The sequence below is a fragment of the Cajanus cajan genome, chromosome 11 (assembly GCF_000230855.2).
Source record: "Cajanus cajan strain Asha chromosome 11, NIPB_CcT2T_4, whole genome shotgun sequence".
NCBI lineage: Eukaryota > Viridiplantae > Streptophyta > Magnoliopsida > Fabales > Fabaceae > Cajanus > Cajanus cajan.
Window position 1 is genome coordinate 38,967,628 of NC_138527.1, and position 14,806 is coordinate 38,982,433.

The following is a 14,806-nucleotide window of genomic DNA, read 5'->3' on the forward strand; positions in this document are numbered from 1 at the left end:
AGCAAGTTACCACCTCTTAAGCGAAGAATAGTGAGTATATTAAACTCACTTCTTTTTATTTATTTATTTTTATTTTATTTTTTTATTAGTAATATCTGTCATTTTAAAAAAGATTATTTGTCATCTTAAAGTCCTTATTTCAATTCAAAATATGATTAACTATCAAAATATAGTGTGAGAATATTCAATATAAATATTTGAAGTATTGTATCAAAAATTTTATTGGAGAAATGGTTAATTAGATGTGACATCTTTTTAACCTTTGAATTTAAAATACAAGTTGTGACAACTTGATATCTTTAAATTTTTTCTCCAAAAACAAAAATGTCTAACAAAAAATATTTTAAAATAATAATATTTATAGCAATAATTATAATTAAAATTTTATTGAATTGACTTTGGTGTACACCTTAGTCAATTTTATATTTTTAGGGTGAATGAACTGAGACGGTTCAAGAATTCTATATTTAACAAAAATAAAATTTAATTAAAAAATATCAACTCACAAATATTTTCTATCAAATAACTACGTGACTCTGATTCTTTGTTACATGTGAAGATACGTAGAAACAAGAAATAAATTTTGTCGAGGGAAAAAATAAAAAAAATAATATTATCTTCCTTTTTATATAACAATAATAATTTTAATTTCTTTTAAAATGCATTAGTTAAATTAGTTAAATAAAATACATTTGATCATTATAGTTAATTAATTTAGTGAGATAAATATTTTATAAGCTATAAATAATTTGTTTAATTAATTAAAGATAATCGTCTTAGGATGAACGTTGTGAGGTGCTGATACCTTCCTCGCGTAATCAACTCCTGAACTAAAAAATCTGATTTTCGTATACTATTTTCTACTTTATGCTTTTTTTAATGTTTTTCTGTAAAAAATAACATTGACGACTCCTTATTTTTTAGTTTATTTTTTGCCATCCCATTGCGATCTCAATTACAACAGGTAACAACTCTTTATTTCTTAATTTATTTTTCGCCATCCGTCGCGACCTCGTTTGCGACACTTACCATAACATTTTTTATTAAATACATTCACAAGATATTACTTTTATATGAATTCAAAGCTCGTATGCTTGTTTGGAGTGCAAACAAACACAGATGGCGTAGGTTGATACTAACACAAATACAATATTTGATAACAAATTCATACAATAAATTATACATACTATGAAACAGATGTTCCGCATGTTGACTTGGTATTTACTTGTTTATTTTAAATGATTATGATTGATTGATTACATGAAAGGTATTTCACTGAAAGTTATATTTATTTATTGGGGGAGTTGTTATTTAGCATTATAAGATAAAATTGTGACAAGAATTATTTTTTTTCTTTAGGTTCCTTTGGTTCAAAAGACAAGAGGTGAAATGAAAAAGTTTAAGGGAGAAAAGGGAAGGAAGAGGGAGGAGAAAAAACATTGATGTTTTCTTATTTAATTCAAAAGAGAGAAGAAAGATTTTAAAAATCAATTTATTTTTATATTTTTATAATTTTAAATTTAATAATATAAATAAAATTATTTTAAATATTATATTAAAAATGTTTTAATTTTTTTTTTCAATTTCAAATTCTCTAATATTGAAGGAGAGTTAAAATTAGATTACGAGAGATTTTGTTTCCTTTCCCTTTCTCTTAAAATATAAAAAAAAGTTTTGAAAAGCTTTTCCTTCTCCTTTCCTTCATTTTTTTTTCGATCAAAAAGTATGTTAGACTAATGTTAAGTTTGTTTTTTTTTTTTTTTAAATAGAAAATCAAATACACTCAAACTCATATGCCAGCTTTTCAATAAAAACTCCTATGCAAGAAATTTCCTATTTGTTTTCTGAAGGAAAATAATTTGTTCAACTCATTAAATTATGCACATGAGCTTTTTATTAAAGTTTCTCTTACACAATTTGTTCTTTTACACTATTTGATAATTTAAAGGGTCAAGTGATCAACTTTTGAATTAAGTAAAAAAAAAAAAGGGAAGACTTATATGAAAAAAAAAATCCTTATTACATTTTAATGTTTAATAATTAAATTAATGTGATACTGGGATCATTTCTTGAAATTAATACATTGAAAATGATGGTATAATGTAATCTATTATTTAAGTTTAGTCAGTTTTTCAATACAAATGAGAAAAGTTGCAAAGAGAAAAAAAAAAGTGACAAGTTGGCTAATCCTTCCACACCAAACCTCATTTATAATTAATTTGTGCATTCAAGTCAATGACAACTCACCATTCCCATTACCAATATTAAAAAGAGATATATAAAACAAAAGAAAAATATATATTTTACGCTCATTTAAAATGTATATAGACATCGAAAGTTGTTAGGAGAATTAGTTAGACATATTCATATTTTTTAACTAAAAATTATCATAAGATATATGATTTAATTATTGAGTATTGATTAGAAGTATTATTTTTCCTCTAAAATGGACCGATTTATTAAGAAAATTATAATTTAAAAATGAAAAATTTGTAAATGAAGAAAAATACATAAAAAGAAAACAAGGTTTGGGAAAAACATAAAAGCTACGGCAATAATTTCTTACCTCAATATCCTGATACCCACTGAACCTCGCAAGAAAATTCGCTCACAATTTATGCTAAATCATTATATTAAAATTTTTTATGGAAGAAAAAACTCGTTGGCTATGTCTTCTTAATACTACTTTTAGAAAAACATTTAAATCATATATCCAAAGATAATAATAATAATAATAATATCAATAATAATAATTGATTTTTTCTGTTAATTACACTCATCTCAGGGAATGGTTGTATTTAGTTTACCCTTGGAAATAGAAAACAATCAAACAAGAGGTTTTGGATTCTGGTGAGTAGATGCAGTCATAAAGAAGTTAATTAGCTTATAAGTTAGCAGATTTAAAACCGATGATCTTTGGGTGGAGTCTTAAGGTTCTTAACTCTGGTTACCGTTTGCCTTGCTCATGTTCTTCTGTTTCTGATGCTGGATGCGGTGAGACTAATAAATTCCACCAGACTTTATCTCAAGATCACTATGTTTACATTTTTTATGAGTAAATATAACTTTAGAAGAATTTTAAGAAATTTTCCATTTAAAATTAAGTTTTTCTAATAGAAAAATTCTCAAAATCTTTTTAAGATTTGTATTCATGTTTTAATTAATCTTGAAATTAAAATGGACATATGCTAACCAGTTTCGTAAGAATCTTTAATCTATATTTGAGTTGAAACATTGAGCATAAAAGATCTGGGTATAAGCATCGCAAATTTATACTCTAGGCTCATTCCTATTATCAATTCAAAGTATGGCTTTGGATTTTTTAGGTTTGGACCCCAAGTATTTTTTTATATAAATATTTTGGCATGTTTGAATTTCAGTTGAAATTCCATTATGTGATTTGAACAAAAGTTATCAATATCAACATATAAAGTAGAAATTTCTTTTTATAGTTATTTTTTTTTTCATTTTTAATTAGACTATTAAACTTTTTCAATTGTTTAAGAAAAATAAAAAAAATTAAGAATTTTTAATATTTTTTCATACACACACTAATTCGATGACTATTTTTTTTATTTTTTTTTCTCTTATTTTATTTTTTAATTTTCAAAATCTCCAATGAATTGTAATTTTCTTACACTCTTTTATAACTATTCATTACCTATTTCATTATTTTATATATATATATATATATATATATATATATTTTTTTTTTTTAAAATAATTAAGAGACATCAAGGACCTCTTCTCTTGCAGTAAAAAAATAAATAAATAAATAAAAATCCTCCAGAACATTATTGAAAATTTTCTATAGAGAAATCAAAACTAGTTTCCAAGTTAGCCGGTAACGTGGAAATTGCGGTTGTGTACAGAAATGGGCTGTCACATCTTCTATAGTCAACCATTTGATTTGATGATTTTATTATTTAAATATTTATAAAATTAATTTTAGGGTAAGGCTAGCCTATAACAATCAAAGAGGATTGATGAAAAAAGATATATATTTAAGAAAAAGAATCGACATGACATGACATAAAAATAATATTACTAAGAAAAATTAATCTTTTCGATAAATTTCAATACTTAAAATAATTATTTATTAAATTTCAACCACAACCTTGCATGTTACAATAGAAATAAAGTTTGAAATTAAAACTTTATATATTTAGTCTCTACTTTTTTATTATTAGATCAATTATAATAATTGAAATTTGTATATTTATTAACTATTCACTAATATGAGGGGCACTGAATTTGGTCCCTCTTAAACAATATTATAAATTTAGATCTTATAATATAAAAAAAGTGACTGAAATGAAAATTTTCAATAAAAATCATCAACTAAATTTTTTGATAAAGATTAATAATCGAATAATTAATATTAATATCATAATTATAAAAAAAAAATGAATGTGTTCATATAATTAGCTTAATTTTAAATTAAAAATAAAAGTAAAATTAAAAATTGAGATAATACATTAAATTGAGAGCAAAATGAATAAGAATATATAAATAAGTGATAGGTCTATTTAATAAACATTTTGAAATTGTTAGGTTGGGAGAAAACTTGATTAAATAAAAAAAATCCTATGAAATTATACGAAAGTATTAAAAAAATCAAACATTGTGTTTAATAGTTAATGAGAATTGTTTGGTTTAAATGCTCATATAAGATAAAATATTGTTGGTAAGAGATAATGAATTGTTATCATATAAATATATAAATAAAGTCATAAGAGGAGAAATAAAAATTTATAAAAAATATTCATACACTATTAGATACAATTTTTTTTTGAATAATAATAAAAAATAAAATTATAAAAGTTTAAATTTAAAATAAATAATATTTTATCATTATAAAATTGTATATACAAGTAACTAATAAAAACAATAAAAAGTATTTATTCTCTTAATAAAGTATATCTCCATCAAATAAATACTATAAAATAATCCTAAAATCATCATGTTACAATGGAAGAAGCAAGCAAAAACAAAAAGAACTAATTCAGCGTCTCCTTCAATTTAAGGTGTCATTTTCTTCATATTTTTTTTATTGATTTTTTGAATTTGATCCTTCTTCACGAAGTGATAAGACAAGAAGTCAAGAAAACGAGTATCATCCACGTATTGTTATCTACTATTTGGTCAACAACAATCCAAGCCATTCTATTGTTTTCAAAATATTTTAACTCATGATTAAACAACTTCAAGAACCAAAGCAATAGGCTGGATATTTCTCAGAAATTGTATTCCGTCTGAAACCATGACCAACGAATCAAATAATTCAAAAAAAGAAGAAAAGAAAACTTGAAACAGACACTGGCTATTGTATCCTTTAATAAAGTGTTACATAATTGCTGGCTTCTTATGTACAAAAAGGTAAAAATAGTTGGTGGATAATTGCATTCCCTGAGAAATCGTTTGGTCACAACCTTCTTCTGCAATAACAATGCATCTCTTTCCTTACACCCCTATCATCATTTTCACCCTATTGATCCACAGCTTCTCAGTGATTCTGGGGCAGCAACCTTACATTGGTTTAGGCACAGTAGCGTGCCCTCGAAGGGGTAACAAAAATTCTATCCGTGGTTACACTTGTAATGGTGCAAACCATAGCTGCCAAACATACCTTACCTTCAGATCTCAACCCATTTACAACTCTGTCTCCACAATATCCAGTTTATTAGGTTCTGACCCTTCCCAGCTTGCTAAAATAAACTCCGTTTCACTAAATGAAACCTTTGAAACAAACAAGTTGGTGCTTGTTCCTGTAAACTGTTCCTGCGCAGGTGAGTATTATCAAACAAACACATCCTATGTGTTCCAGAATGCAGAAACTTACTTCTTGATTGCCAACAACACTTTTGAGGGTCTCACAACATGTCAAGCTTTGGAGCATCAAAACCGCAACCCTGCAGATATATACCCCGGTAGAAAACTTTTAGTGCCTCTTAGATGTGCTTGTCCAACAAAGAATCAAACCGAGAAAGGCATCAGGTACCTCTTAAGTTACCTAGTAAAGTGGGGTGATTCTGTTTCACTTGTTAGTGAGAAATTTGGTGTCAACTTTATGACCACTCTTGAAGCTAATACCCTTACTTTGACACAATCCATGATCTATCCGTTTACCACACTTCTAGTTCCTCTTCATGATAAGCCCTCTAGTTCTCAAACCGTTTCACCAACTCAACACACTCCACCACCCTCACCTCCCTCTTCTGATAAAAGCTCAAACAAAACATGGGTGTATGTAGTTGTTGGAGTTAGTGTAGGAGCTATTGCCTTGATATCAGCTCTCTGTGCTGTCATTTTCTTCACACGCTATCGCAAAAATCAAAAGCAAGATGGTTCAGTTTCGGCGGTAGCGTCCAAGAGTTTTGTGGCAATTGAGAAAAAACCACAGGGGAATAAGAAAGTAGATGAAAAATTGTCAGAGATCATATCTGGCATAGCTCAATCTTTCAAGGTGTATGGTTTTGAGGAACTACAGCGGGCAACAGATGATTTTAGTCCTAGCTTCTGGATCCAAGGGTCTGTTTATCGCGGTGTGATTAATGGTGATTTGGCTGCAATTAAAAAGATAGAAGGAGATGTGACAAAGGAGATAGAGATACTGAACAAAATCAACCATTCCAATGTTATACGCCTCTCTGGGGTTAGCTTCCACGAGGGGCGTTGGTACCTTGTGTATGAGTATGCTGCTAATGGAGCCTTGAGTGAATGGATCTACTTCAACAACGTGGATGGCAAGTTCCTAAGTTGGACTCAGAGAATGCAAATTGCATTAGATGTGGCCACAGGACTTGACTATCTTCACAGTTTCACTTCTCCTCCTCATATCCACAAGGATATTAAGAGTAGTAACATTCTTTTGGATAGTGATTTCAGGGGAAAGGTTGCAAACTTGAGCCTTGCTAGGTGTTTGGAAGGAGCAGAAGATCAATTTCCTGCGACAAGGCACATTGTTGGGACAAGAGGTTACATGGCCCCGGAATATTTGGAAAATGGTCTTGTGTCTACAAAGCTTGATGTGTATGCTTTTGGGGTGCTTATGCTGGAAATGCTCACTGGAAAAGAGGTTGCTGCTATCTTAACAGAAGATGAGACAAACTTGTCACATGTTTTGAGTACCATACTTGGTGAGAAAAGTGACCAGGAAAGGTTGAAGGAGTTTGTGGATCCCTCTTTGCAAGGAAATTGTCCATTGGAACTTGCTATGTTTGTGATTGAAATGATTGATAAGTGCATCAATAATGATCCGGCCAATCGCCCTAGTGTGCATGAGATTGTACAATCTCTATCAAGAACCCTGAACTCTTCACTGAGTTGGGAAAAGTCGGTGAACATTTCTGGAAACTAGAGCTATAGCAGGATCTCTTGATGCTACACCAGTTGAATCAGGATACATCAATAACTCTTAGTGTGTTTGTTCAACTAGTTTTTGTAGATCAAAATATATAATACATGTAGTTATAATTAATGAATTAGAATTTGTTCGATAACTATCTTCAAGGGATCTGCTGCTAAAGGACCTCACAATTTCTCTGACATCTCTTCCATAATGTATATTGTGATTTTATCAGAAATTAATGAAGTTGTGATTTTATTTCTTGCTCCGGTGTTTTTTTTATAAGAATTAAATTAGAAGTTTAATTTAGTTTTTTTTTATATATAAATTATTCTAAAATATATCTTGTACTAATTATTCTTTTTTATAAAAATATCTCTATTTATGAGTCATTTCCCTGGGTTTAAAAATAGTAGGAGAATGAAGTCGTGAGGAATATCATTTTATCTTTAAATTGACCCATTTAATGAAACGGAGATTAGTTAAGAGACAAATAGAAACCTCGTATATCACATACTTATACAAAATGAATATATAGTTGTTGAAATACGTTAATGCTTCAGACACTTTTGGATTTATGTTTTTTAATAATAGACACTTTCAAAGTTTAATTTTATCTTATATGAAAGGAACTTAAAAAAATTTTATCCCTACAAGGCTACAACTACATAGTGAATAGAAATTAAAATAATATATTCATGATGGGAGATATTAAAATAATTAAAGTTAATTAAAATATTTTAGAAATAAGAATATATTTCATTTATATTATGGATAATTTTAAAAATATATTTAAATTTAAGATAAATATAATTTTATTAACTAAATTAAAAAAATTAATCGGTGTGAATTAAATAATTAAGTTTTATAAAAATATGGAAAGAATATTATTTACGTGACATGAAACCCTAGAGACTGTAGTGAGGATATATTGATAGAAATTAACGAACCTAAAATTTGTTAAAGTGATGATGCTGTTCCGATGAGTGAGTGTGAGCAAGGAGTCCAACTGAAGTCCGTGAGAACTACTCTTACGATGGAAAAGTTGTGAAACTTGAATGTTGAACACGGAAGTTGAAACTTGAAACACAAAACACACCCTTGATTGGTTAACTTGAATTTCCTCAAATTACGAAATACAAAAACTCTATTCCAAATTACCATTCCCGAAATGATTACGAAAATGAATTTCATACCTTGGTAGAAACGCAGGATGGGTTTCACACCAACTTTAAAGACATACCCCATTTTTTGACAGAGTCTAAGACATACCCTCTTCTTTCCAATTATTACAAGTTCACATGAAAACAAAAATAAACACATCCTTCGCATCGTATAATCAAACGGATCATTAAAGTTTAGTATGCACTTTTAGACTTCTAGTTTGATTTTTTTTTTTCCTTTTATATATATATAAGAATCAATCAATAATGCTCTGCGTATTAATTATTTTTTTTTACAAAATTATACTTTAATTAAGATTTATTTTTTTATGTTCAATAAATAGTAGGTAAAGTATATTAACGTCTTAATTTTTTTTAAGTCTAACTTTATTTTTGTATTCAGAAAATTTTAAAAACCTTACTTTGTCTTTTTATTTTATTTTATTTATATTCAATAAAATTAAGACAACAAATATATTACGGATGAAAGAAATTAAAAAATTAAATATTTTAAAAATATATATATATCTCATTAATATTAAAGATAATTTTAAAAGAACATATAAATTTATTACAAAGTTATACTAATAATTAAATTATCAAAACTTAAATTAATATATTTTTGATCCAATAATAATTGTGCAATACTTATTTCTCTTTCAACTATCGCAATTATGTAATTTTGATCCTTAATTTTTAATTAAACAATTTTAATCCTTCAGCTTCAAGTACTGTATATGATTTTAGTTTTTCAAGTATTGTACTTATACAAATTTTTACTTATTTAAATTATATATATATTAACAATTTTAATAATAATAAAATATATATGTAACTTGAATAGGTCCAAAAAATTGTATAATTATAATATTTGAAAGACTAAAGTTAGACAATCACAATATTTAAAAAAATTTAAATTACTTAATTAAAATTTGAGGAATAAAATCACATAATTGAGATATTTAAGGGATTAAAATTACATGATTAAAACTTAAAAAATGAAAATCTCACAATTATAATAGGATAGAGACAAAAACGTAATTAAGCCATTAACGAATTTTCTTAATCATTTTAAATCAGCTAATTGGATCTTGTAAAAAAAACTGGAATATTTTTTCTTTTTCGGTTTAAGGCTCCCTAAGTATTGATGAAGCTTCCTGTAAAAAACAAAAGAATTGATGAAGCCATTGGACTCGGTCTGATTGCTATCCCCGGTGGTTTTATCTAGTTTGGTTCGTAGATTTAATTTTTCTAAAATTAGAAAATTTGTAAAGCGAAAAACTAAAGATATTCTTGTCACTGATTTAAAATTAATTTGATTACAAGATAGTTTAATTTAAATTTGTACAAGATATATTAAATTAGTGATTTGAAGTTGATCATCTTAATAATGATTGATCCAAAATAAATTTACATCTTTCTGAGTCTATAAGTTTAGTTCATGAAACTACAAAATGATATATTTATCATTAAAAATACAAATATAAACATATTAAAAAAAAACATAATTTATACAATTTTATAAAAATATAAAATAAATAATACAGATATATTCGATTTAATAAAATCAAAAGATATGATGCAATTACTATATAAAGTTAAGGGTAAGAAGGAAAATTAGATTTTCTACTAATCATCTCACTCTTATTCTCTAAATAACACTATCCTAAATTCTATATTAGAACATTGATGTGCACCATACGACTATAATAAAATTTATCTGACAACCACAACCATTTGATTGTAAAGAAAAAATTGAGAAAGGAGGAGTGAGGAGGAAAGGAAAAATCTCAAATTTTTAATACTTGGCAAAAAAGGATGGAGACATGCAAATGAGTCATTTTATCTTTATTCCAAACAAGGATGAAAAAGAGACAGTATTTTTTATATATATAAGTATTAGATTTACGTAGACATTCACCTAAACTCTTCAACTATATTTTTTCTCCATATAATAACATGATAATATTGTTGTGCCCAAAGTGTGTGAGTATCTTCCAAAGTCTCATATCGGGTAGTTTTGAAGAAGGGAAGTGGTTGACTATTACTATAAATAAAGGGTGATAGTTTGGGTCTACTCATCACAACAACACTAGTTTTTGGGTATATTGGGGACTTGGGTAGTTATGTATCAAGAGAGGGTTTGTAATTTTTTCATGCAAAAAATGTGTGAGAGGGTTTGCAATTTTATCCTTGTAAAAATTGCAAGTGGAGTAATAAAATAATTTGTTGAGTGTATTTGTGAATGTAGGCAAGAAGTGTCGAACCACGTTAATTTCTGAGTATTAGAGCCTGTTTGGTGTGGTAGGGCTTTGTGGGATTCTTAATTTTTAGTATGCTCTGTAGTTGCAGCATTGTCTGATCTTCCACATCAGAAAAGAATTGAGGTTTTGACCAAGGGAGGAAGAGAAGCAGTGTACTGTTGAGATTTTCGTTGAAATTACTTTTGTTATCATTGTAAATCATTTTAATTATATCAACGGACTCAAACACGGCAAGTATACCGGCCGTTCAAGTAGTAAATTATATCGTATCCACAGGGACTAGTAGGTAAAATAAGCATTTATTGACTATATATTCGCGACTAAAGAATAATTCCAATTTAGTAGTTTGTCATGCAAATGTGAATTAAAGGTTATGACTACTGGAATGTTAAACTAAAAATATTTGTTTGTGTGTGAAAAATGGTAAAAATGATATTATGATTTTGTGAGATTGCGGGGTTAGATTTCACCGAACGTCACACTAACGAATCCTTAATCTCTTGTTACATCCATTGTTTAGTCAACCCATAAGTTTACTCAAACCTAATCCCTTAAGGCAAGAGCCTAGGTGCGGATAATGAATATCAATCCCTTGAGTATTCAATACCTACACCCGCATTACGGGTTAGGGTTTAAGACTACTAATGAGTCAAGCTCCATTCCTAGATACATTTTCCACTAGGCATTTGTTTCAGAGCTAGTTTCAATGGTTATTTCCAACACCCAATGGAACCTATATCATGCAAAGGAGGATCAATCTAAAGCAAGCATTAAGAATAGAAACATACACAACAATGAGTGAAATAACATGTATATATATCATTAAAACGTAAGGATTACAATAGAGTTCGTTGGTTAGATCTAACCCCACAAAACAATGGGTAGAACCATTCAAAACAATGAGGGGAAAACAAAAATAGAGATGGAAGAGAGAATGAAGAACCGAAGGAAAGACCTACACACGAACGGTCCCAAGCTCTGGGAATCCCTTCCTCAGCTCCTAGAATGCGTCCAATGTGCGAATGAGAAGAAAAACCTCGAATATTTCTTCAAATACGAGCTTGGGGAGTCAAATTAGGGTTACACGCCCGGCGCATTAGTCTTTGTGCCCGGCACAGGGCCTTCCAGATAGCTTAGTTACTCTCTGCCTCAGGACACGCCTGGCATAATTCTTTTTAAGTTGGGCGCAATGTCTTCTAGAGAGTTTGAGTGGCTCTCTGTCTCGATCACGTCCGGCACGGGTAGTCTCACGCCCAGCGCAGTTATGAATTGCAGAAGTGTGGCACTCTATTTTGCTCAAGCCTGGCGCGGGAAGTCTTGCGCCAGGCGCAGTTGCTCTTCCCTGCTCCTTAGCTCCTTAAATTTCCAATCCTATGGGTCTTCTATCCTTAATTCTCTAGCTCAATACCTGCACAAAAAATGAGGTGTATTAGGGTATTGTTAGCTAAATTCTGGGTTAGCTATATCTGCACACAAAATGAATCAAAAAAAGAACAATTATCTTGCAATGGTGCAAAGGATGAGTGGAATTGTTCAATGTCTTGTCCAAAAAGAAGTATAATTGAGACTTAACATGTACCAGGGAGGAAAAGAAGCAGTACGTGGGCCAGAGCAATACGGTGCTATGACTACGATGAAGTTAGATGTTCCTTTGTTTGATGGGAGGATAGACTTCTCCTTATGGCAATGCACAATCTATGACTATTTAGTCCAGCTAGGTCTTGATTGTGCCTTAGAAGAAGAAAAGCCATGTGAGATGAAAGATTCAGAATGGAGAGTTTGGTCACATTCAAGTCAAATGTCCAGAATTCAAGGAGGACTTGAAAAGTATGAAGGAGAAGAAGAAGAGTATTCCTTTTATAAGTGTCGCCTGTTATGATGATGGATTAATGTGAGACTTTGGATGAAGGGAGGATATGTTGTGCCCAAAGTGTGTGGGTATCCTCCAAAGTCCCACATCGGGTAGTTTTGAAGAAGGGAAGTGGTAGACTACTACTATAAATAAAGGGTGATAGTTTGGGTGTACTCACCACAACAACACTAGTTTTTGGGTGTATTGAGGACTTAGGTAGTTGTGTGTCAAGAAAGAGTTTGTAATTTTTCCGTGCAAAAATTGTGTGAGAGGGTTTGCAATTTTATCCTTGTAAAAATTACAAGTGGAGTAATAAAATAATTTGTTGAGTGTGTTTGTGGATGTAGGCAAGAAGTGCCGAACCAGGTTAATTTCTGAGTTTGTTTCTCTATTTTTGTTTCTCTCGTGTGTGTGCTTCCGCTATTGAAGTTTTCTTTTCCCTCTGGTACCCAACAGATGTGATATATAAAAATAAAAAAAATCATAATATAATATATAAAGATTAATAAAGAAAAATCTCAAAAATATTAAATATGAACTAGCTCTTAATTAGTTTCAAACAACACTTAACCCTTAATCTATTTTTTTAATATATATGAAAAGTAAAATATTTTTTAATATATAATTTTAATAGAAAGTAAAAATGTACATATATTTATTATTACTAAATAATATATATTTTTATATATTATTAATATAAATATTATTGTTGATAAATAAATACAAAATAATATTATTAGTATATTAATATCCTATAATATATAATTGTTTGCAACATTTTAAAAAAAAAATATTGATCTATTTTAATTTATTTTTTTTGCTAGGCAAAATGAAATATATTAAAAGGGAGTACAAGGGGTACTTCAACCCATAAATAGTTAACTTAATAAAGATTAAGACATGCAGCAGGTTCCCCTGACAAACAAGGAAACCGATAGTAAAAATCAAGATCTTTAGCTTTCAGCCACTTCCAAGAGCGTAGTTTTATCAATTCGACCAGATCCTTTGGAGATGTGAATTTATTAGTAAATACAACTTCATTTTTCGCCAACCAAATACTCCAAATTGAAGCCAACCAGATCACCGCCCATTTGTACTGATTTTTAGCAACACAACTCGGAAGGCCTAGGAACTGCTCAAAATGAGATATGAAATTATTTTGATGAGCAGCAAAGAGGCCACACCATTCCAAACACAACATCCAAACCTGGTATGCAAAGGAGCACTCAAAAAATATATGGTAAGAGGTATCAAGACCTTGATTACACCACACACAACCAGAATTAGAAGACAGTAACAAATTCCTTTTTGCAAGATTAACTTTGGCTGAGATTCTATCAAGCATCACCCTCCAAGCAAAACAAGAAACCTTGGAAGGGACAAGCCTACACCATATGAACTTATGAAGAGGGATTTCTGCAAAATCTGAGGCATTAACAATTATATAGTAAGCTGACTTGATTGAATACAGTCCGCTTGGATCAGCTGACCAATTCCAAGAATCATCATTTGTATCATCCATTTGAACACATGTTAGATCCATCATCAAAAGTGATAATTGAGATTGCTCCCACTGAAATAATTGCCTCCTCCAACACCAATTCCACTCACTCTCCCCCTCCCTACATAATTTCATATCCTCCACAGACATGTCTTTATTATTAGAGATACAAAACAACCTACTATACCTCTCACAAAAAGGTTTTTTAGTGCACCAAGAATCTCTCTAAAAGGAAGTGTTCCTACCATTTCCCACTACTCTCATTTTCATTCATATATATAAAAAAATTTATTATTGGTAAATAATTAATTTTTGTATATATTATTATAATTAATAATATTATTGATAAATTATTATTATTAACATATTTGTATATTAATTATTTAATAAATATATATATTAATATAGTCTTATAAAAATATAAGTATCTTATTTAAGAAATAAATATATTAAAATAATAATAAAAAATTATATCTTATAAATATAAATTTTAGTAACTAAAATATATAAATTAGATGTTTAATATTAATTTATCTTTTAATATATTTATATTTTTTAATTATTAATTTATCTATTAATATACTAAAATATTGTTAATATTACTAATATTAATTTATCAATGATATAAAATACTAATAATATATATTTTTTATTTAATAATAATAGATATATGTATAA

At 28.8% G+C, this 14,806-nt stretch overlaps 2 protein-coding genes across 2 annotated transcripts; one reads left to right on the top strand and one right to left on the bottom strand.

Annotated features, from left to right (window-relative positions):
- Window positions 1-5,221: 5,221 nt before the first annotated feature.
- On the top strand, window positions 5,222-7,611 carry LYK4 (protein kinase family protein / peptidoglycan-binding LysM domain-containing protein). Its single transcript, XM_020361800.3, has one exon. The coding sequence runs from the start codon at window positions 5,450-5,452 to the stop codon at window positions 7,358-7,360; it is 1,911 nt and encodes a 636-aa protein (XP_020217389.1). The 5' UTR covers window positions 5,222-5,449; the 3' UTR covers window positions 7,361-7,611.
- A 5,899-nt stretch (window positions 7,612-13,510) lies between these two features.
- On the bottom strand, window positions 13,511-14,278 carry LOC145953540 (uncharacterized). Its single transcript, XM_083067516.1, has one exon. The coding sequence runs from the start codon at window positions 14,276-14,278 to the stop codon at window positions 13,511-13,513; it is 768 nt and encodes a 255-aa protein (XP_082923642.1).
- Window positions 14,279-14,806: the final 528 nt, after the last annotated feature.